At 45.2% G+C, this 24090-nt stretch overlaps 2 protein-coding genes across 5 annotated transcripts in view; one reads left to right on the top strand and one right to left on the bottom strand.

Moving 5' to 3' along the window:
• Positions 1–174: 174 nt before the first annotated feature.
• LOC111963158 (dimethyladenosine transferase 1, mitochondrial) overlaps positions 175–24090 on the bottom strand; it is a 41918-nt gene continuing 18002 nt past the window's right edge. For all 4 annotated transcript variants that reach the window (XM_023986401.2, XM_023986400.1, XM_023986404.2 and 1 more), the window contains exons 7-8: positions 1760–1887; positions 175–1099 (exon numbers count right to left, since the gene is read on the bottom strand). In XM_023986401.2, the coding sequence (XP_023842169.1) occupies positions 853–1099; positions 1760–1887 (375 nt within the window). In that variant the 3' untranslated portion in view covers positions 175–852. The remainder of the gene's footprint in view (positions 1100–1759; positions 1888–24090) is intronic.
• On the top strand, positions 9725–14123 carry LOC111963159 (claudin-20-like). The gene is made up of 2 exons (XM_023986405.2): positions 9725–10139; positions 10769–14123. Exon 2 carries the CDS (start codon positions 10883–10885, stop codon positions 11648–11650), a length of 768 nt encoding a protein of 255 aa, XP_023842173.1. The 5' UTR covers positions 9725–10139; positions 10769–10882; the 3' UTR covers positions 11651–14123.

Here is a 24090-nt window from a genome sequence, read left to right as displayed (position 1 = left end):
AAAGCTGCCTCAGTCTGCCTTTACCTGTCAATGAAATGAACTTAAAGCGAATGTTTGTTTTAGCTCCATCCCAAGGCTAAGCTGTCAGAAAAATGAAGAATCCTTGTTCTCTACGTTGGACCAACGATATAGGTAATTGACAGAAGCAGGAGGAAGAAATGTGCAACAACAAAAAAATAGCCAGGATTTTTATTTGTGCACAAACAAATGAAACACTCATCACTCACCCACAATGTTCATAACAGATGGCCAGCGTTTTATTTATAACAAGGCACACAGAGCCTCACCAAGAGCTGACAACTTTCCAACAGCACTTCCCTGAATAACATTCTCTAAATCGTCCTGGAAATGTTTCCGGACTCCATCTCCCAGAGGATGAGGTAAGAACCAGGGTATAATGCACGAGAGCTTGAAGCTCCCAGGTAGCCGAAAGGTCGCTAGTTTGAGTTGCCGATCCGACAAGGTATGTAACCCTAATCTCAGAAGGTGAATCGTGTAAAATATGACAAAATCTCCTGGTAATTTCACACACACGCTATTCTTTCTTTACAACTGGATTGGAGTGCCTGAGCTCTAGTTTAGTATGCGTTAGCTACACTAGTTGTTCCAGTTTGGACCGAGGCCCATAGTCTCTCCCGCCACAGCCCAGTGTTCAGTTCTCCCCTGTTGTTTCTATCCCATCTAAGATTCACGGTCTCCTCCAGCGCCTCCGGGACTACAGTGAAATGGCGATTAAAAATGCATGCGTGTGCCAGGTGGAAATGTCAGGGCTAAGAGCAGTCCGTTGTCTCTCTCGTCACTAACAGAGACCTTTAGGCGTTCCTTCCACTCTGCCCTTTAAGCATCTCTCTGTCAGACTGGCTGCTGAGTACCATTAGAGCTGCTGCCCGGGCGTCTGTTAAGGTGTTTGAGTCGGAGTTCCTCTCTGAAGTCGTAGGTGAGGAGACCCTGGTTCTCAGAGCAGAGGTGGCTGTAGGCGTCTGCCAGGGCTCTGATGTCAGGGATGGAGAGCTCCGTGGGGCGCAGGGTGGGGTCCACGTCCGCCTCACGCATCATTACCTCCGCCAGCTCCAGCCGTTGCGCCTCTGGGAACAGCATTCTGGGAAAATAACACAGATATAGTCTCAGGTGGCTTCGCGGCCAGTCAGGTCCAGATGGAATCTGCTGAGTTTTCAACCAATCATTTTCTAAATAAAAAAACATCAGACAAGTTCATTTAAATCAAACTAAATGCTGCCACAAAGAGCATAAATAAACAATGTTATTGTGATTAAATATGCAGACACGGGTGTTTAAAAAAAACGCCAGCGAAGAATCCATCGGACCGTACTGTAGATGGAAATAACTCAGGAAAATCCTTTCTATTCAGTTCTCAGACTAGACTTAGCTCCAGATGCCCTCACCAACGCCACGGGTTTTCACAGTTAGCATACAGAACAGCCACATCCCCAGTACAGATGCTTGCTTAGCGCCAGAGAGCTCATTCACAAGCTGTCTCTCCGCCCCCTGCAGGTACATCATTTATCATGCCTCGTCTTCCTATGACACCCCAATGACTCAGAACTGCTGCTCTCTTTTGTTCTCTGGGCCTCCTCACAGGCATGGGGGCGGCAGGGGAGAGGAGGAGTGAGAGAGCCATGAGCGGCTTTGTATAGAGCTGGTCAAGGATGAACAGAGTTCACTTAATGTGGAACGTAACAAAGAGAGAGAACTTGGAGTGTGTGTGAAGTAGGAGGAGGGGGGTAGAAATATTACTTACTCGATTCCTTTGCGGCAGCGCTTCCTCCGGAATTGGAAGACGTTCCTGACTACTTTCTCCACCAGCTTAAAGGGCTTCTGGATCTGGGGCTGAGCCAGTGGTGTGAAGTGTACCACCCCCACGTCCACCTACACACACAAGCAGCAGGGGTTCAAATAGATCTGTATGCAACACTGAATAGGATCCGCTCATTGTAGCAGAAAGAGTGGAGGAGAGGCAGAAGAGAGACAGGGTGGAGAGAGAGTGGAGGAGAGGCAGAAGAGAGACGGTGGAGAGAGGGAAAGAGAGTGGAGGAGAGGCAGCCAGAGAGATCGGGTGGAGAGCGAGGGAAGAGTGGAGGAGAGCAGAAGAGAGACAGGGTGGAGAGAGAGGGAAAGAATGGAGGAGAGGCAGAAGAGAGACAGGGTGGAGAGAGAGGGAAAGAGTGGAGGAGAGGCAGAAGAGAGACGGTGGAGAGAGGGGGAGTGGAGGAGAGGCAGAAGAGAGTCAGGGTGGAGAGAGGGAAAGAGAGTGGAGGAGAGGAAACAGGGAAATGAAAAAAACAGGTGACGCAGCGTGAAATGGATGGCAAGCCAGTTCCGGTTGCCACAGTAACACCTGTGCAAAAGAGCAGAAAAAGCCAGCCCTTTTCCTGTTATGCTGCCACTCAGCCGGCGACGTTCAATACCAGCGAGCCTGACGAGACACAAGGCGACACGTTCAAACGCACTTCTTAATCCCTAGCCTTTCTCTCCATTGTTCCAGCGGCTTGCTGTACTGTAGCTTCAACCTCAGAGGGATGGAGGAACCAGACAGGGGAACACACAGGCAGGGTTGGCCCAGCACACAGATCTTCCAAGGGGAGCGCTGGGCTAGTGGGAATCCTGGCTGTGGTTCCCCTCTCTAGCCGCCTCTCTCCGTCCCAATCCTCATGTCATAGCTAAGCTGATATGACAAACTGTTGAAGTAATTGTGCCAGACTCTGCAGTGCCTAGTCCTACTCAGTTCTCTCCTCCTCCCAAACTCCCCCCCTCTTCCTCACTTGCTCTATGCCTGTCTGAGGGTAATAAAGGGATTGAGCTCAGACTCGCAACAATCTTCTTTTGGTGGATCTGTGAATGTGCAGTAGGAAAGCAAAGCTTCCTCCCTCTCTCTTACATGAGGCTTCCAGGGGGGTCTAATGCAGATCAGGAGCCAGACATGAAGCACAGCCAGCCTGAGGAGTGGAGTGGAGCTATAGACCAATGACACGGCAGCGAGACACTGGGCAACAGAGCAGAGCGCTGTAGCCTACCTGGCTACCTGCTTTCACCTGGTAATATCCTTATTACTCTGGTGTGAGCACCGCTCAAGGGGACCACTGACTGACTGACCTACTCTGGGGACCAGCGCGGCTCACTTCTCTGTCCACGGGGAGGGGAGAGGAGGTGCAGCCTGAAACAGCCTGATACAGCCGAGGACACCACGACAGTGCCAGAAGGATACAGTCTGGACACATACAGATATTTACACAGGTATGTGAAAGGGGATACAGAGGATACAATACGAGGCAGATGGTACAGAGTGGATGGATAGAAAACAAAAAGAAAAACCACACAGGTATGTGGGTGCCGGGGTGTTTCATTTACAGCACAGCTCTCCTGTTGAGACAACCTGCCCAGAGGAACAACCTCCCGCAGCATCTCTGCGTCTGTGTTGGTTGTGACTCACCCTACTCGATCTTGCTTTGTTATTCTGGGCTAGGGAAGGGGATGGGCAGGGTAATTGGGGGAGGAGAACTAAAGTGGTCCAAGGACGTGATGGAGGCTTTCTAATGAGCCATTTAGATTCTGTCCCTCCCGTGCCGTGGCGTGCTGCAGTGTCTGGCTGGGCTTGTAAACCAGGACAGCTATCTACTATCTCATCTGATCTACAGCTTTGTATGTTGCTGCCTGCCTGCCGCAGTGGTATGGGACACCACCGCTATACTGGAGCCTAGTTGTCAGAGCAGCCAGCTATATTGTAGACTATAGAGTACAGCTAACTCCTGGGCTGCTCACTATACAGTGCATTCGGAAAGTATTCAGACCCATCGAGTTTTTCCACATTTTCTTACGTTACAGCCTAATTCTAAAATGGATTAAATAAAACATTTTACTCATCAATCTACACGCAATACTCCATATTGACAAAGCAAAAACCGGTTATTAGATTTTTTTGCAATTGATCCATTGATTTGAGGGCTCGAGTGGTGCAGCGGTCTAAGGCACTGCATCTCAGTGCAAGACACCCTGGTTCGATTCCAGGCTGTATCACAACCGGCCGTAATTGGGAGTCCCATAGGGTGGCGCACAATTGACCCAGAGTCATCCGGGTTTGGCCGGGGTAGACCGTCATTGTATATAAGAATTTCTTCTTAACTGACTTGCCTAGTTACATAAAGAATATATATAAAATCATCCTGGAGATGTTTCTACAACTTGGAGTCCACCTGTGGTAAGGTCCCACAGTTGACAGAGCATGTCAGAGCAAAAACCAAGCTATGAGGTCAAAGGAATTGTCCGTAGAGCTCCGAGACAGGATTGTGTCAAGAAACAGATCTGGTGAAGGGTACCAAAAAATGTCTGCAGCATTGAAGGTCCCCAAGAACATGGTGGCCTCCATCATTCTTAAATGGAAGAAGTTTGGAACCACCAAGACTCTTCCTAGAGCTGGCCACCCGGACAAACTGAGCAATCGGGAGAAGGGCCTTGGTCAGGGAGGTGACCAAGAACCCGATGGTCACTCTGACAGAGCTCCAGAGTTCTCTGTGGAGATGGAAAAACCATCCAGAAGGACAACCATCTCTGTAGCACTCCACCAATCAGGCCTTTATGGTAGAGTGGCCAGACAGAAGCCACTCTTCAGTAAAAGGCACAAAAGCCCACTTGGAATTTGACAAAAGGCAACTAAAAGGACTCTCAGACCGTGAGAAACAAGATTCTCTGGTCTGATGAAACCAAGATTGAACTCTTTGGGCTGGGACTGGGAGACTAGTCAGGATCAAGGGAAAGATGAACGGAGCAAAGTACAGAGAGATCCTTGATGAAAACCTGCTCCAGAGCACTCAGGACCTCAGAGTCGGGCGAAGGTTCACCTTCCAACAGGACAACGGTACTAAGCACACAGCCAAGACAACGCAGGAGTGGCTTCGGGACAAGTCTCTGAATGTCCTTGAGTGGTCCGGCCAGAGCCCGGGCATGAAACCGATCTAACATCTCTGGAGAGACCTGAAAATAGCTGTGCAGCAGCGACACTCCCCATCCAACCTGACAGAGCTTGAGAGAATCTGCAGAGAAAAGGAGAAACTCCCCAAATACAGGTGTGCCAAGCTTGTAGCGTCATACCCAAGAAGACTCAAGGCTGTAATCGCTGCCAAAGGTGCTTCAACAAAGTACTGAGTAAAGGGTCTGAATACTTATGTAAATGTGATTTGCAAAAAATAACTTTTTGCTTTTTCATTATGGGGTATTGTGTGTAGATTGATCTATTTTAGAATAACAGAATGTGGAAAAAGTCAAGGGGTCTGAATAATTTCAGATGCACTGTAAGTTAGAGCAGGGGTTAAACGTGTTCAGCTCAAGTCCCAATTTTTTTTTTTTTTACTGTCCTCCCGTGACCCAAATAGTCCTCCAACAACCCAAATTAAGAAATTGTGTGCGATTATAGATGTATTCTCATAACTCACGACCCACCTCTCACATGCACACTTTTGGTCCCGACACAGTTTAAGAAACTGAGTTGGAGGAAGACGAGAAGGTTTTGGAAACCAGTTACAATAGACTTTCAGGGCAGGGAGAAGAAGCGCTGCATTGCTTTGTGATACACTGGGGCTGAAAATAGTATTTGTGACAGGAGCTTTCATGAGAAATTGACTCATCTGCATCAATTGGGCGGAACGAGGCTGACATTAGGAAAATCTATTCTTCCACCGGTCACCCAAAAATGCTAGGATGGTGGGGTGAGGGGTAGTCTCATACCCTGGTACTGCAGTGTGCCTTTAGCAACACACACACATGACACACACACACACACCAACACACACACACACACACACACACACACACACACACACACACACACAACACACACACACACACACACACCACACACACACACACACCTGAGTGATGCAGCATCAGACACCATCTGGTCTTGAGAGGTAATAGAAAAGAATGGCTTTAATTTCACTCTCCCGGAGTAATTAGGCCATTTATTTTCCGCACTTCATGATTTAAAAGGGGGCAGGGGGATGTCGATATTCAGACTATACAGGCAGCAGCATTTCAGACATAGGCTTGTCCGACTCACTTTGCCTTGTGATTTATGAACGACGGCCCGCTACATGGCCTCACTAGGTGCTCTGCTGTAATATATCCCCTCCTGCCATTAATCCTCCTCTGATAACCTTAATACACAAGAAACTTCCACCTTAAAATCCCGTGCTGCCTTCTCCACCCTGCATGCCAGGGCTTTGAAAATGCTCCTGCTCAAATAGGCTGCATGTGGTGGGAGATGGTGAACTAGGAATCCGAGACTGACTTATTGACTCTGTGACAACCTTAATATCTCTCCCTGGTTCTCACTCTCATCCGTCATCCTCCTTTCTTTCAGCTGGTGGGAGGGTGTATGATGAGGCCTGGCTGGATGAGACTGGGATGATTGTAATGTAAATAGGACTTCATGATGTAACGAACATGCTTTTTAACGGCGCGGAAAGAAGCAAATCATAACCCCTATTCATATCTAGATTAATTTTGCTACTCCAAATTGGCTCATTATATAAGGATCTACATTTAAAGAATGATCCAGCTCTCTCCATGGCTAATTTAGTCCTCCTGCCTTTTTTAAACTTCAAACATTTACTGAGACTTTGAACCAACCAACTTTCCCTCTTGCACACTAATATTGTATGCTAAATAATCTTATTAACTCAACCTTTCTTTTACACACAGTAGTCTTTCCCTCCATATCTGGCAAGGTATCACGATACACATCTGAAAAATCACAGCTCTGCCTTTGTCCCCCTCAACGACCCTGACCCAATTAATCTCAATAATATGGAGTCGTGCACATATATGCATATTAACACTTATACATTTCATCTCTATGAGCTCTGCAGGAACTCTATTACACTGGCGTTTGCCCTGTAGCTCCAAGTCCCCTCGTCCCCTTGCCCATTTCCACCTTCTCCTCCTTTCCCCAGAGTCTTCTCTTTTACCCAATGGTGTTTGAGCAGTAATTTGTCATCTCCCTCCGAGCGTAACTAAGATGAGATGGCAGGCCCTCGGGGTGGCTAGCCGATACCACCTGAGCAACCTGCATTTCCCTTTACGTAACTGCTGCAGGTTCTGAGGGGGGAGGAAGGAACAATGGAATACTCAGCTGGGGAATACAGAAAGTTAAAAGAGAAAAAAAAAGATACGATTCCTCCGAGGGGAAAGAGATGCATTAATCATAACAATACCTTCAGAAGACAACCTCCATTACATCAGCAGCTGGGTAGGACAGGCACTCAGGAGGAGTAGACACTAGGCAGTCAGCACCACTAAATCTAAAGCTATAGGCAGATCTTGCTGGAGGGGGCCCTTGCCATTGTGCCTTGCTGCGCTGTACTGTGCTGCCTGCCAGGGCTTCCCACGCTGGCAGATCAGCCCTGGGCACACAGCACAGGCAAACCAAGAACATCTCCTGATCCATGCCCATCTCATTCTCAGGTCCCCTGAGATGTTTTCCCAAGGAACACTCTCCAACATCACAGTAGAGAATACCACTAGGCAAAAATTAAGAATTTCACTAAGTCACGAGAACAGAGACGAGGACTGGGGGAAAAATTTGCCTACCAAACAAACAAAACAGAGTCTACACTGTTTTTACATACAAAACACTCAAAATGTCTGACCACTTGGTCCACTTGGGAGTAAATGTAGGCCTTGCAAGTTACGCATTTCACTGTACTTGTGCATGCGACAAATAAAACTTGAACTAATAGAGAAAACATAATTCATTTCATAATATGTCTGTTTTCCCCGTGACAGTTTACAAATGTCCTGCATGTTGAAAATGGGCATGCCCATACATGGGACAAGATTGTGTTGTCAACTACATGGCACCTATCAGGTGACACTTCTGACCATAAACGAATAACAGCTTCTACAAAATGATGAGCACAAAAGCAATTACACCGTGAAATAAACAATATGAAAATGGAACAATAAAATCCCACATCTGAGGGAAGGGCCATCTCTGTGTCCAGTCATGCCTTGAAGCTATACTGTGGAGGACTGAGCTACGAGGTGAGAAAAGAAGGGACCATGCTTATAATAGCCTAACATGTCTTCACACATCACAGCATCACACATCACTCCCTGGGTACATGTTAACTGCGGTTCCTCACAGCCCCCCTCTCCCGTCCCTGTTATTCATTTATTTTATTCCCCATAGAACACCAGAATCAGAATCTCATCGGTAAAACACACTCAAACACACTACTGTGTAGAATTAGTGTGGATCTTTCTGGCGCACCAACCCACAACGGCCTGCAGTATGAAGTCTGAAGGTCAGCAGCGCCAAGTCAGGTAATACTGTGGTATTGTGTGTGTGTGTGTGTGTGTGTGTGTGTGTGAGGCTGTGTGCATGCTGTTATTGTGTTGGTGATGTCTTATCTGCAGAAATGGTCTCTGAGCGCTATCTTGGGGGGGACAAAATGGAGGTAGACCATTGGACCAAATTAAACAAGCAGAGCAATCACCAAACCAATCAATCACTGAACTCCTGTTTAGTCATTACAGGTGGGGAGAGAGAGGGGAGATGATTTCCTTCAAGGTTGGGCTGTTTATGATGATCTTACCCATGCAGCAACATTATGGAAACACACATCTGCGTTATCAAGGCTATCATGTCCTTTAGCCGGGTCTGTTTTTCGCTCTCTTTGTCATTCTAGACTAGACGTCCTCTGCAGAATAGTGGGAGAGGGATGAGCAGGGGGTAGCAGCTGTGAGTTTAGCCTCCCGTTGAGTGGTTGCTGATGCTAACTGCTCTAGGGACGGTCAGTTTTGGCATAGTGGGGTGTTAACAAAACAGTGTTGCTCTGACCCATTGATGGACTCGCTACCACATAAATAAAATAAGCCACCATTACATTTTCTAATGGTTATTATTGTAATATTATTGTATGCCTATTGTTTTCAGTATATCTGACATGAGATTGTAGGTGTTGGGTAGACTGGTAAATATAATGTTGATTAAACAATACTTCGCAGGGTGCAATGGGTTAATTATTACGAATCCCATGGTTGAAAGAAACTCGGCAGCTCGTGGACCGTTATTTGGGGGTTGTGCTGTCCAGAAAAAAGTTGAGACGTCCCTACCCTTACCCTAGAACTAACCATAACCTTTCCCTAACATTAACCCTAACCTTACCAGTTTTAAATGTCAACTTCAACCGGAGTTGGGACGTCCCAATGATCCCGTTTAGACTATTCCGTTATTTTGGGGGTTTCAATAGTTAGAGGTAAGTAAAGTTAGCCAAAGTTGAAATTTATTTTGCTTAAACATTTGAGTATGGAGGTAAGACCAGTGAAGCATGATCGGTGTCGTTATGAAAACAGGGGTATCTGTCACATTATTAGGCTAAATGTAAAACATTTGTGAACAGTTTAGCTAGCTAGGCTAACGTTAATAGATAATTAATGTAACGCTAACGTAAGCCAACAATGCGCACTGTTTCAGATCAATAGCTAGCTATCTAGCTAGTTATGACAAACAATCCGCTAGCTCGATGCAAAGTCTTGTAGCCAGCTAATAATATGGGTCAATATTGGAATGAAGAAGCACTGGCTCATGATTGATTGCGGTTTGACTTGTGCTGGTCCGCTTAGCTGGTCCATAACAACACGTCTGCTTGTTCATCATCTGCTGCATATATGAAGCATCGAGTGACAAGTGCACTGCCAACACCAACTCAATTACAATGTAACGCACATAGACAAATAAATATAGTGTGGTGACAGTTTACACACACACAAAACCAGGTACGGTGTGAGTGTGTCAGTGTAAAGCTGGTGTACGGTTTGCCGTAGTGAATTTAATGGTCCACACACTATTCTGTATTAGCTCAGCTCACGAGCCAAGTGACGTAGAGAGAGTATTCTACGTCACTGAACGGGAAGCAAAGCAACCCCTCTTCAGAAGCGCCAAGCAAGCATGTGTGGTCCACCACTGGCTATGATGTCCTCTAATATACTGTTGCTAAGGAAATTGATGAAATGAATGGATCCCTAAGGCTGAAATCCTCCTCGCCCCTCCTCACCCCGTGTTTTTGTGTTTACAGAAATCACTGCGAACAACCTGACGCGTCAAAAGGAGCTCTGCACCAGCCGAGGTAAGGACCTTAACATTGCTCTCTCTTGCTGTACATTGTAAAACATTATAATTAAACCGATGGTTTGCCCTTGTACACTTACTGCATGGCAAGAATAATCAATACATTTTAAATGAAAAGCAAAACTGCAATTTTGAGAATGTCTTAAAAAGGAGAAAAAAAGGTCTAATTTCAAACTTTTAATTTTTTTTTAAACGAAAATCTATATTATTGTATCAGTGTAAAATTATTTAAAAATGTAAGAATTTACCTTGTGTTAATATATTGAAGTCACTGTGGTTGGGTAACCTTATTGTAGTGAGGTGAAGAGGACACTGCAGCTTTAAGTCCACATATTGAGCGTTGCAAATATCAGAAAGTCATTCTCCTCTCCAGTAACAGTTGAGACGCTGGCACAAGGAAGAGGCAGGCGCAACAGAAAATGCCCACACGCACTAAAACCTGTGTCTCCTTCTCCAATAATTAGCCAGAGCGGTCTCTCTCTCGAATTGGTCCGGTTTCACGCTCTCCTTTGTTCTTGTAAAAAAAAAGAAGTCTGTGCGTGTGTGGGGTAAGTGAGGGGAAAGAGAAAGACAGACAGAGAGACCTGCTTAATTCAATTTCTCATTCTTGTCTTCTTTCCTCTACAGTCCATTGGAGCCGGCACTGAGGGACTGAGTCGTCGGCTGCTGCCAGCTCTAGCACCAGAATCCTCTACAGCCGTCTGGGGTGAGGAGCCGAGGTGCCTGGCTGGGGCTGGGTGGATGGTGCCTGGAGGAGGAGGGGGCCACGGCAGAAGGAGGAGAATGGCATCCACAGGCATGCAGATCTTTGCCTTCGTCCTGGCGTTGCTGGGCATCATGGGGGCCATGGTGGCTACGCTGCTGCCCAATTGGAAGGTGAGCGCCGATGTGGGCTCCAACATCATCACGGCCATCTCCCAGATGCAGGGGCTGTGGATGGACTGCACCTGGTACAGTACCGGCATGTTCAGCTGCACCTTGAAGTACTCGGTGCTGTCGCTGCCCGCCTACCTGCAGACTGCCCGCACCACCATGGTGCTGTCCTGTGTGATGGCTGCCATGGGCCTGTGCCTGGCATCCCTGGGGCTCAAATGTACCCGCTGGGGGGGCGGCCGGCGCTCCAAGAGGCACGCGGCCATTGCCAGCGGGGGCTGCTTCATCGCCGCCGGCTTCCTGTGCCTGGTGCCCGCTTCCTGGTTCACCAAAGAGGTCATCACTAACTTCCTGGACCGCAGCGTGCACGAGAGCAATAAGTTTGAGCCCGGGGGCGCCGTGTACGTGGCCTTCCTGTCGGCAGGCTTCCTCTTTGTGGGGGGGTCCATCTTCTGTGTGTCGTGCTCGGGGAAGAGGCCCGGCCACCAGGAGATGATCTTGCTGCCGCCTCCTGATAAACTCTTACTGCAGCAGCAACAGCACCTCCTACAGCAACAGCAGCAGGACCAGCACCAGTACTGCTCCCTCTCCCCACTAGACAATAAAACAGGCTACAGTCTGCAGGACTATGTGTAGGCTAAAGCAACACTGCACGCCATGCGCTACTGTTAGGCAGTTTGGGGAAATCGCTGCGTCTTACATGTAGTACACCAACCAACCAAGCTCTTAAAGAGGAGGAGGAGATGAGAGGAGGAGGGGGAAGGACTTTGAGGGTGGTTTCCCCCCCCCCCCCATTGTAGCTCTCTCTCCCCCCTTTCTTTACTTTCTGTTCTATGAGCACAAGCAGTGGAGGTATTCCCTGAGCAGCCCCTTGGAACAGACAGACGGATGGTGAATGTGAAATGCAGCGCAGCCGGAGGACGAAGGAAGGCGCTGCAGAATGGGAGGGGAGCCGCAGCTGAACAAATGCAGATACCCCAGCGATCATCAGTAAATCACATGAGTTCCCGGGGGAATGGGTTAGCTGATAGCCTCCTGTTCATTTCCTTTTCCTCACCAAAGGTTTGAATTGATAAACATTCATTTAGTTTGCTAAGTCGGCAATATTGATATTATTGTCTCAAAGAGGCAATAACAGTACGTGGAATTCCCTTTTCATTAGCAAGCCATTGTAGTTTTCAACCATCCACAAGATATGGTAGTTGTTGGAACTGATTTAATAAATTGTCTTATTTTTGGTAGCGAATAGACATTGATATCTTGCCTAAGCATGCTGTCTGGAGCCTGTCTGTGTATAATGCAGAGGAATGCCTGCCTGGTAGAGAATGAGACGTACGTAGTGTAACCAAACACAATGCCTGTGCCTAAAAAGACGTAGTACATTATCCTTCCCGGGGAAATTGTTCAAAAGAGGACTGTCAGGATGAGTAAGTAGGGTGCTTGGCTTGGAGATGGAACAGAACTGCAGACAAACCCACCCCTGGATCTCACCCTGCAGGTAGACACACAGAGAGGGAGAAACGGAGCGAGAGCCTCCCCCATCCAGCAGAGTGGACTGTCTGACATGTTTGTTGCTTTCCCATTTAGCTCCAAAAACAAGCTGCCTTCTTGGGCTAGGCTACACGCTACTGATTTCATGCATTAGGCATACAAATGAACACACACACCGACATACATACAGTTCACACCCACATAGAGTACACAAACACCCATACACAGATACAAAAGCCCACACATACACACAGATACAGAAACCCCCACACATGCTCACAAACACACAATCTACCTTTTTGACACACTGGGCTGCATGTGCTTTTCATCCTGCTGTCCGCCTCCTCACTGCCATGGAAACGGAATCCTGTGCCCTAATGTCTTTATTGTCTGGGGTGTGTTTGTGTCATCCAGTGCTTTGTGGTTGGGTAGTGGGGCATCTCTCTCTCTCTGCATGGCCCCATAAGCCTTGTGCAGAACCTCCACACACACAGAGCTGCTCCACTAATCCCCTTTATTACCCCAGTGACATGAGGCACCAAGCCACTGTTACACCCAGGTCTGTCTGGGAAATGCTCTCTTTTTGTTGTCCTTCATTAGTGTCTTTCATGTGCAATTAGGGTTGATGGGGAAAATGGCTGTGTTTTGAAAAATCTGGCTGATTATTGGAATTGTATGATGGCATAGAGAGAGGCTTTGAATGGTCATGGTTTGACTGCAGTAGTGTGGTAGATTTTCCTCCAAATCTAGAAATGGTTCGAGTCATTCCTCCATATGTGACTTGTTTACCAAGTCCGTCAGCAGTACATATGCTACCATGTAATACCTGCAAGAGACCCTGCAGCTGAAGTTCAAGGACGTTCTGTGCCTTTCTGTTCTTTCCTTCCTGTCAACCTCTTTTACCATTTCTCTCTACCTACAGTGGGGCAAAAAAATATTTAGTCAGCCACCAATTGTGCAAGTTCTCCCACTTAAAAAGATGAGAGAGGCCTGTAAATTTCATCATAGGTACACTTCAACTATGACAGACAAAATGAGAAAAGAAAATCCAGAAAATCACATTGTAGGATTTTTAATGAATTCATTTGCAAATTATGGTGGAAAATAAGTATTTGGTCACCTACAAACAAGCAAGATTTCTGGCTCTCACAGACTTGTAACTTCTTCTTTAAGAGGCTCCTCTGTCCTCCACTCGTTACCTGTATTAATGGCACCTGTTTGAACTTGTTATCAGACACCTGTCCACAACCTCAAACAGTCACACTCCAAACTCCACTATGGCCAAGACCAAAGAGCTGTCAAAGGACACCAGAAACAAAATTGTAGACCTGCACCAGGCTGGGAAGACTGAATCTGCAATAGGTAAGCGCTTGGTTTGAAGAAATCAACTGTGGGAGCAATTATTAGGAAATGGAAGACATACAAGACCACTGATAATCTCCCTCGATCTGGGGCTCACGCAAGATCTCACCCGGTGGGGTCAAAAATGATCACAAGAACGGTGAGCAAAAATCCCAGAACCACACGGGGGGACCTAGTGAATGACCTGCAGAGAGCTGGGACCAAAGTAACAAAGCCTACCATCAGTAACACACTACGCCGCCAGGGACTCAAATCCTGCGTGCCAGACGTGTCCCCTGCTTAACCAGTACATGTCCAGGCCCGTCTGAAGTTTGCTAGAGAGCATTTGGATGATCCAGAAAGAAGATTGGGAGAATGTCATATGGTCAGATGAAACCAAAATAGAACTTTTTTGGTAAAAACTCAACTCGTCGTGTTTGGAGGACAAAGAATGCTGAGTTGCATCCAAAGAACACCATACCTACTGTGAAGCATGGGTGGAAACATCATGCTTTGGGGCTGTTTTTCTGCAAAGGGACCAGGACGACTGATCCGTGTAAAGGAAAGAATGAATGGGCCTGAGTATCGTGAGATTTTGAGTGAAAACCTCCTTCCATCAGCAAGGCATTGAAGATGAAACGTGGCTGGGCATTGAAGATGAAACGTGGCTGGGTCTTTCAGCATGACATGATCCCAAACACACCGCCCGGGCAACGAAGGAGTGGCTTCGTAAGAAGCATTAAGGTCCTGGAGTGGCCTAGCCAGTCTCCAGATCTCAACCCCATAGAAAAATCTTTGGAGGGAGTTGAAAGTCCGTGTTGCCCAGCAACAGCCCCAAAACATCACTGCTCTAGAGGAGCAACAGTGTGTGAAAACCTTGTGAAGACTTACAGAAAACGTTTGACCTCTGTCATTGCCAACAAAGGGTAAATAACAAAGTATTGAGATAAACTTTTGTTATTGACCAAATACTTATTTTCCACCATAATTTGCAAATAAATTCATAAAAAATCCTACAATGTGATTTTCTGGATTTCTTTTTCTCATTTTGTCTGTCATAGTTGAAGTGTACCTATGATGAAAATTACAGGCCTCTCTCATCTTTTTAAGTGGGAGAACTTGCACAATTGGTGGCTGACTAAATACTTTTTTGCCCCACTGTATATCCCCCTTTTACTCAAGTCACGTGGACTTTCTCTTTGACTAACAGGGAACACTTTTGCATGTTGAGAGCATGCTGGCCAGCACACACACTGACACACCACCCCTGCTGCCTACTCATATGTCAAGGGTGCTATTGCACATTAACACAGTCACATTCTCATGTGTGTCTAACACGGCTGAGAGGAGAGGGAGGTAGGTTGTCTCCGGCCTGAAATGGCTTCTCTGGTGACAGGCCCTGGCAGTGGCCCTCTCATTCTCTCACACATTGTTTCCTATGGGGAGAGCAGATGGCTAAGCCCAGCTCGCCACCTTCAGGCAACGGGGGCATCGCCACAGGCATCACTTTAGGCCCTGGAAGCCCGGAAGGGGCAGGTTTCACACCCCTAGCAACATGCCAGGGACAGAGCAGAGGGGACCGGACGGGCATCCGTACAATAACACACTTCCCCAACCCCTGCCAGCCCTTACGAATGGAATAAATGAAGACAAGAATGTGAATGTGCCCTCGTTAACAAACTGAACACATACAACACATACAGGGCCAGTCAAAAGAAGAGACACCTACTTATTCTGTGTTTTTTCTTTATTTTTACTATTTTCTACATTGTAGAATAGTAGTGAAGACATCAAAACTATGAAATAACACATATGGAATCATGTAGTAACCAGAAAAAGTGTAACAAATCAAAACCTATTTTAGATTATTTAAAGTAGCCATCCTTTGCCTTGATGACAGCTTTGCATACTCTTGGCATTCTCTCAACCAGCTTCATGAGGAATGCTTTTCCAACAGTCTTGAAGGAGTTTCCACATATGCTGAGCACTTGTTGGCTGCTTTTCCTTCACTCTGTTGTCCAACTCATCCCAAACCATCTCAATTGGGTTGAGGTTGGGTGATTGTGGAGGCCAGGTCATCTGATACAGCACCATCACTTTCCTTGGTCAAATATCCCTTACACAGCCTGGAAGTGTGTTTTGGGTCATTGTCCTGTTGAAAAACAAAAGATAGTCCCACTAAGCGCAAACCAGATGGGCAGCAGGCATGCTGGTTAAGTTTGCCTTGAATTCTAAATAAATTACAGATAGTGTCACCAGCAAAGCACCCCCACACCATCACTCCTCCATGCTTCATGGTGGGAAACACACATGCGGAGATCATCCGTTCACCTACTCCTTGTCTCACAAAGACACGGCAGTTGGAACCAAAAATCTCAAATTTGACTCATCAGACCAAAGGACATATTTCCACTGGTCTAATGTCCATTGCTTGTGATTCTTGGCCCAAGCAAGTTTATTCTTCTTATTGGTGTCCTTTAGTAGTGGTTTTAATTCAAGTCTCCTCTAAACAGTTGATGTTGAGATGTGTCTGTTACTTGAACTCTGTGAAGCATTTATTTGGGCTGCAATTTCTGAGGCTGGTAACTCAGTTTTATTTATTTTACCTTCATTTAACTAGACAAGTCAGTTAACAACAAATACTTATTTTCAATGACGGCCTAGGAACAGTGGGTTAACTGCCTTGTTCAGGGTCAGAATGACAGATTTTTACCTTGTCAGTTCGGGGATTCGATCTTGCAACCTTTCAGTTACAAGTCCAACCACTAGGCTACCTGCCGCCCCTAATGAACTCATCCTCTGCAGCAGAGGTAACTCTGGGTCTTCCTTTCCTGTGGTGGTCTTCATGAGAGACAGTTTCATCATAGCGCTTGATGGTTTTTGCGACTGCACTTGAAGAAACCTTCAAAGTTCTTGACATTTTCCGTATTGACTGACCTTCATGTCTTAAATAAAGTAATGATGGACTGTCATTTCTCTTTGCTTATTTGAGCTGTTCTTACCATAATATGGACTTGGTCTTTTACCAAATAGGGCTATCTTCTGTATACCACCCCTACCTTGTCACAACAACTGATTAGCTCAAATGCATTAAGAAAAAATTCCACGAATGAACTTTTAATAAGCCACACCTGTTAATTGAAATGCATTCCAGGTGACTACCTCATGAAGCTGGTTGAGAGAATGCCAAGCGTGTGCAAAGCTGTCATCAAGGCAAAGGGTGGCTACTTTGAAGAATTTGTTTAACACTTTTCTGGTTACTACATGATTCCATATGTGTTATTTCATAGTTTTGATGTCTTCACTACTATTCTACAATGTAGAAAATAGTAAAAAATAAAGAAAAACCCTTGAATGAGTAGGTGTCCAAACTTTTGACTGGTACTGTATGCGTTTGAGAAAGTGCCAAATCGACTCATGTCAAGTTTGATCCGGTGTTGTACTTCATGCGATTTACTTTTTATTCTAAGTGTTTGTATATAAATTCTATATTCGCAAATGTTTTATGGATTCATTGTTTGTTGTGCAAGACTAAGTTGCGTAAACTAGGCAATCGTTTACAGTAGGATGCAGCTTTCCAGGGTTGGTTTTTCAACCTTATTATTCCAAAGCACACAATTCCAGAGGCATAAACAATTTTAGTTTAAATCGGGAAAGGCTTGCACACTTAATTTTTTTTGTAATGTTTAAATCATGCTTCAGGATTTCCTCATTACAACTCTGCAGATAACTGTACACATTTGTCTAGGAAATTTGTGGACCTAATTATAAAAACATTTTTCTGGCAAGCTAACATGCTTTCCTATTTCATTCAAACGTCTTATGTTCATACACTATCTTCTTCAGAAGAAGACTACTCAATTGCACCTTTGCTTGTGTTACCTTGTTTGACAGCAGTTTGTTTCAAGTGGCTGAGCATTGCAAAGTCCTCTGGACCGGTTCAAGTGCACATAACACAACTGGCAGTCTGAAAAACAGTAAAGCCATTTCTGTCTGATGCGATTTGAGCCGGCCAATGTGAGCTGGAGGTTTGTTTCGTTATATAGATGTGCAGCCTGTTCATCAGCCAGCGCACCATTTCATTAGCTTCAAATTGCCTGGGAACAAAGACCAGCCTCTAGATGTCTAAACAGTTGCCACTCTCCTGCAGAAACCAAGACAAGAGTTATCATTTTGATAATTGCAGCTTATTTTTGTGGATGCACTTCTTAAATTTGCCAGAGGATTATCAACAGTTCAAATGTTCTGGTAACTGTTGTCTCAATGTGCTTGTGCAAGTAGGCTAGTTATATTTTTTACTAATAAAACTATTTTGTGGAAGCAACGCGCCTTTATTCAATCGTGTATGTGTTTGGGTGTGAGAACAGTTTGGGATGGCTGTCGGCTACCAACAAAAAAACATTCAAAAAAGATTTCCGGATGGTATGGGATGTACTGCGCATAGGCAGGGTTGCAGTCAGGCTGTTCAGTGTTCCTATAGCCCCTAGATAGATGTCTATCTACACACACACACAGTTGAAGTCGAACGTTTACATTTTAATTTTTTTTTTTTTTTTACCTTTATTTAACTAGGCAAGTCAGTTAAGAACAAATTCTTATTTTCAATGACGGCCTAGGAACAGTGGGTTAACTGCCTGTTCAGGGGCAGAACACTTATGTTGGAGTCATTAAAACTCATTTTTCAACCATTCCACAAATGTCTTGTTAACAAACTATAGTTTTGGCAAGTCGGTTAGGACATCTACTTTCTACTACATCTACTTTTTCCAACAATTGTTTACGGACAGATTATTTCACTTACAATTCACTGTATCACAATTCCAGTGGGTCAGAAGTTTACATACACTAAGTTGACTGTCCCTTTAAACAGCTTAGAAAAGTCCAGAAAATGATGTCATGGCTTTAGAAGCTTCTGATAGGCTAATTGACATAATTTGAGTCAATTGGAGGTGTACCTGTGGATGTATTTCAAGGTCTACCTTCAAACTCAGTGCCTCTTTGCTTGACATCATGGGAAAATCGAAAGACATCAGCCAAGAGTATGTAAACTTCTGACCCCCCAGAATTGTGATACAGTGAATTATAAGTGAAATAAACTGTTAACAATTGTTGGGGAAATTACTTGTGTCATGCACAAAGTAGATGTCCTAACCGACTTGCCAAAACTAGTTTGTTAACAAGAAATTTGTGGAGTGGTTGAAAAACGAGTTTTAATGACTCCAACCTAAGTTTATGTAAACTTCCGACTCCAACTATATATACACACACACAGCAGCTGTCTGAAACCAGCTGAATTAGACAGAAGAGACGAGAGGTTTCACTCCCTTTATAACACGTGGTCATGAAACATTACAGACGGTCTGCAAATGGGATTGAAAAAAAGCAGAATCACTCTATAAAACAGGTTCAGAATCCAGGTATCTCTTATTGCATTAGCAAGTGGCATGAAATAACTAACCCTAGGAGAGTTGTTGCAAATGGGGATTTTATGTTCAGTCTGAGCCTGAACATAATCATAATGAATGACAGCATGTGTAGACTTGCTGCTGCGTTTATACAAGTAGACTGGAACAAAAAGCAACAGTTGTTGGAGCCAGTTAGTTCAGCATGGGTACCATGGAGGAGAGTCAATCTGTATCCCCCATCCCATCCTCCACCGAGCATCCCATCAGCCAAGCCAGCATCAAAACAGCCTAGCTAACTTGAAATGTGACTAATATGAACAGGAATGCCAGGTCAGACTGGAGAGAAATATACCCTACTAAGAACCCAAGAATACTGGTCTTACTCCCAGCTGGGGACTAAATCCATGCTTCTCATAGAGTAGGTGGAAGTCTTAAGACCCCATATCTGTACCTGTAGGGTGGGTGATATATCATATTTCTAGGTATACTGGCGTGGAGCCACATACCGGTATGGATTTTTACAGTACCGTCTATAGAAGGTATTTTGATACCGTGCTAAATAAAAACAGTTCAATAAATTGGACTACTTCGCTGACAGTTTTGTCCTAGTTTGGTTGAGTATAAAATAATCAGAATAGAGAAAGCCCATTAAAACCACTAAGAATTCATTTGTTGCCATCCTAGGGTCATGCACTACTAATCAAATATACTGAGAACTTTTATTCAGAATCATAAAATACCGCCAAATCCCGCCAAAAATAAGAAATATTGTGATATATTTCGGCATTATCACCCAGCCCTACTAGCCTGTGTAAAATAATAAACATACCGTATGTTCCTTAATGTGTAACTGTCAAGTATCTATGGTCTGCCTAATATAGAAGAGATTAGTTTAGCTAGTCAACCTATTTCTGACTTTTTACAAAGAATCTGTAGACATTACAAAACAAAATAAACTATTTTGCACTAGAATCAGTCATGTATTTTCTAATTATTTTAAAACACATATACACACGGTTTGTTTTCCATTGAAAACATGCGAATGCAAGAGGACTCCGATAACTAGATAGTTACTCTGAGAGAATCTCCAATCTCTTGTCTCATTACAGCTGATTAGCCAAGTCAGCGGTGCAATGTTAGGAGAAATGTGCTTTCCTGAAACAAACATAGATTATTCAAGGCTCTCTCTCCTCTTGTTTATGCAACAGAGTGAAGATCAAATAGCAGCTCCCCTCTTGGGTAAACGTTAATAAGATCCGCTCCTCTGTGTATTTAACCTACATTTCCTTCAAAAGGCTCTCCCCTTGAGTTGCCGTCATGACAGCTCAGGGATATGGGCTCAGCTCTGGGATGAGAGCTTTGAACCCTGCAGACTTCCAGGTACAGGGTTAATCTAACTGTATATCCCACCGTGAGCATCAAGTCGACTCGTCCTGCATATGCTCCGTATAACTTGAACAGAGAACAAGAGATGCATGATATAGGTTGTATAGATGTAGGTGGTTATGAGACAAACTAAACATGTTCGCGTAAATCAGCTCTTCATCCATAAACATTTTACAGCTAGTATCTTCATAGTTCACCACAGAGGTATTAAATAAAAATGCATGAATCATAGGCGCGCGGCGGGTGATGATGATATCACTAAACATGTTTCCGTGAAGCACCTCTGGAGTCATGATGTTGACAGGTACAAAGACGGACTTAGGCTGGGCCAAGAATCTCAACGCTCTATCAGTCATCAAAACCCAATCAGCAATAACTGCAGTGCTGTAATGCGTCGCTGAGGAACAAATCACCCAAAGCGCGCCAATATTTCACCATCGTTAATGCGAGGCTTTTTTTCTTCTGACAACCATCATCTTCACGAGAGTCCATATTAGAGATCAAATATGGTCATCAACAGCAGCTGAAAATGACCTTGCATTGTCCAAGACTGTGCCCCTCCTGCTCCAGCACACATCCGAGAGGCTGGGGGGAGTAATGGCAATGACCTTGCTGCTGCTGTAAAGCGCTGAGAGAAGCAGTATGAGCTACACTAGGCTAGGGGGGGGGGGGCTGTAAGAAAACAAGACACCCTGACAGTTCAAAGGAGCGTTTTAATAGTTCAGATCATCATAAGCATCAGAAGAGTTATGGCACTAAAAGAATTGGCTAAAAGGTACACTACGACTACACAGTGGGAATTGAAACAGGCCTTTCCTCACACTTAATTATTAAGCGTTGTCTGAAGAGGGATAAGACTGGTTAGGAAAGTGTTAAAGAAACAGAAACGCATTTGTGGAATCTGCAAAACATATATACTGTTTGTGAAATGCAGAGTCCTTTTAGCTACAGTACTTTCATTAGTCTAGCTAGCCTGAAACAAATGAATTTAAAATGATGTTTTAGCAGCACAGACAATGTTTTCTCCAGAAGTGGAGGCTTACTGTATCGTGTTTGTGTGAAAAACACATGGCTCAATTGAAGCGCCCACTGAACAGGCTGAAAAGAAGTTGTACAATCACAGCGCTTGAAGTCTTTAATTAGTATCTTCAAAAAACACAGTAGAGTTGACAGCTTACGGACTGATCCTTTCAATACTATAATTCCTTTTTCTCTGACTTGCATAGTGTTTCACAGAACCCGCCTGCGAAGGCCTGTTTGAAGCTGATCTTCTTTTCCTGAAACATGGCCAGGATTCCTCCACTAGCTTGTTTTCAGAATACCTAAATGTTTTTAGGCATGGGATGTTGTTCATGTTAAATGGACAGGATTTAGGAAACACACGCCATTGAGTAACGGCTAAAGCAGCATTCATTTAAGATAAGAGGGGCAATAGATCTCTCAAGATATTGATAAGCAAACTCCGCCAACCTAGGCATTTCTTTTAGGGCGGGTGAAGTATTTTTAGCATTTTTTTACCTTGGGACTATGATGAATCGAGTCCAAGCCTTCAGGCGTTTACCGCTCTGCACCGAGTCATTGAAATAACTTTCCTATACTCTTGATACCATGGTTGACCCCGTTTATAGGACAGGAATAGGCTTAGATGAATTGTGCTGTAGTACAACGTGCAGTAGTATGTGTTCTAGGAGGAACACCTATACAGGCTCACTGTATGAATCTATTGGTTATATTTGTTGAGAGGAGAGAGTTTGGCTATTTCCCTTACAAACATACTGAGAAATACAATGATCTGGCATCATTGTCCCTGCCACTATACAAAACTGAAAAACAAACTACAGTACATTTTACACTGAACAAAAATACAAACGCAACATGTAAAGTGTTGGTCCCATGTTTCGCAAGCGGAAATAAAGAAATCCCACAAATGCTTATTTCTCTCAAAGTTTGTGCACAAATTTGTTTATATCCCTGTTAGAAAGCATTTCTCCTTTGCCAAGATAATCCATCCACCTGACAGATGTGGCATATCAGGAAGCTGATTAAACAGCATGATCATTACACAGGTGCACCTTGCGCTGGGGAGCGTAAAAGGCCACTTTAGAATGTGCTGTTTTGTCACACATTTTAGTCATTTAGCAGACACTCTCATACCGAGCGACTTTCAGTTAGCCATCTTAAGATGAATGTACTGTGGGACAACCACATATCACAGGCATAGAAAGTACATTCTTCCTCAATATAGCTGTCAGTAGAGTCAGAGCTAGAAGGGGTGGGGGGGAGGGTCAAGTGCAAATGCTGGTTAAGTGTTCTTTTTTTTTGGGGGGGGGGGGGGGTTGAGGTGAGGAGGAGGATAATTGAAGATACTGTTTGAAGAGGTAGGGTTTCAGATTTTCTCTGAAGATGGGCAAGGACTCTGCTGCCCTAGCTTCAGGAGGAAGCTGGTTCCAATATTGGAGTGCCAGAACAGAGAAGAACTTGGACTGTGCTGAGCGGGAGCTGCCCTCCCATAGGGGTGTGAGGGCCAAGAGACCTGAGGTGAGACCTGAGGTGGCAGAACGGAGTGCTCGGGTTGGGGTGTAGGGTTTGAGCATAGCCTGAAGGTAGGGAGGGGCAGTTCCTCTTGCTATTCCATAGGTAAGCACCATGTTCTTGTAGTGGATGCAAGCTTCAACTGGAAGCCAGTGGAGTGTGTGGAGGAACAGGGTGACATGAGCGAACTTGAAAGGGAAGGTTGAAAAACAGGCGGGCTTCTGCGTTCTGGATAAGTTTGATGGCAAAAGCGGGGAGCCCAGCCAACAGCTAATTGCAGTAGTCCAGACGGGAGAGGACAAGTGCCTGGATTAGGACCTGCGCCGCTTCCTGTGTGAGGTAGGACCATACTCTACAGATGTTGTAGAGCATGAACCTGCAGGAGCAGGTCACTGCTTTGATGTTTGCAGAAAACGACAGGGAGTTGTCTAGGGTCATGCCAAGGTTCTTTGCACTCTGGGAGGGCGACACTGTGGAGTTGTCAACCGTGATGTAGAGGTCTTTGAGCGGGCAGGCCTTCCCTGGGAGGAAGAGCAGTTCCGTCTTGTCGAGGTTGAGCTTGATGTGGTGGGCCGACATCCAAGTTGAGATATCTGCCAGGCACCCAGAGGTGTGTGTCGCCACCTGAGTGTCAGAAAGCGGGAAGGTGAAAAGTAATTGAGTGTCATCCGCATAGCAATGATAGGAGAGACCCTGTGAGGATATGACAGAGCCGAGTGACTTGGTGTATAGAGAGAAGAGGAGAGGGCCTAGAACCGAGCACTGGGAGACACCAGTAGTGAGTACGTGGTGCAGACACAGAACCTCTCCACGTCACCTGGTAGGAGCGGCCTGTCAGGTAGGATGCAATCCAAGAGTGTGCATAGCCTGAGAAAGAGGGGAGACAGAGGTCAAGGCGTAGGGTAGTTCTGTGTGAGTGGG

This window comes from Salvelinus sp. IW2-2015, linkage group LG4q.2 (assembly GCF_002910315.2).
Source record: "Salvelinus sp. IW2-2015 linkage group LG4q.2, ASM291031v2, whole genome shotgun sequence".
Classification (NCBI taxonomy): domain Eukaryota; kingdom Metazoa; phylum Chordata; class Actinopteri; order Salmoniformes; family Salmonidae; genus Salvelinus; species Salvelinus sp. IW2-2015.
This window is presented reverse-complemented; position numbering and strand designations above follow the sequence as displayed.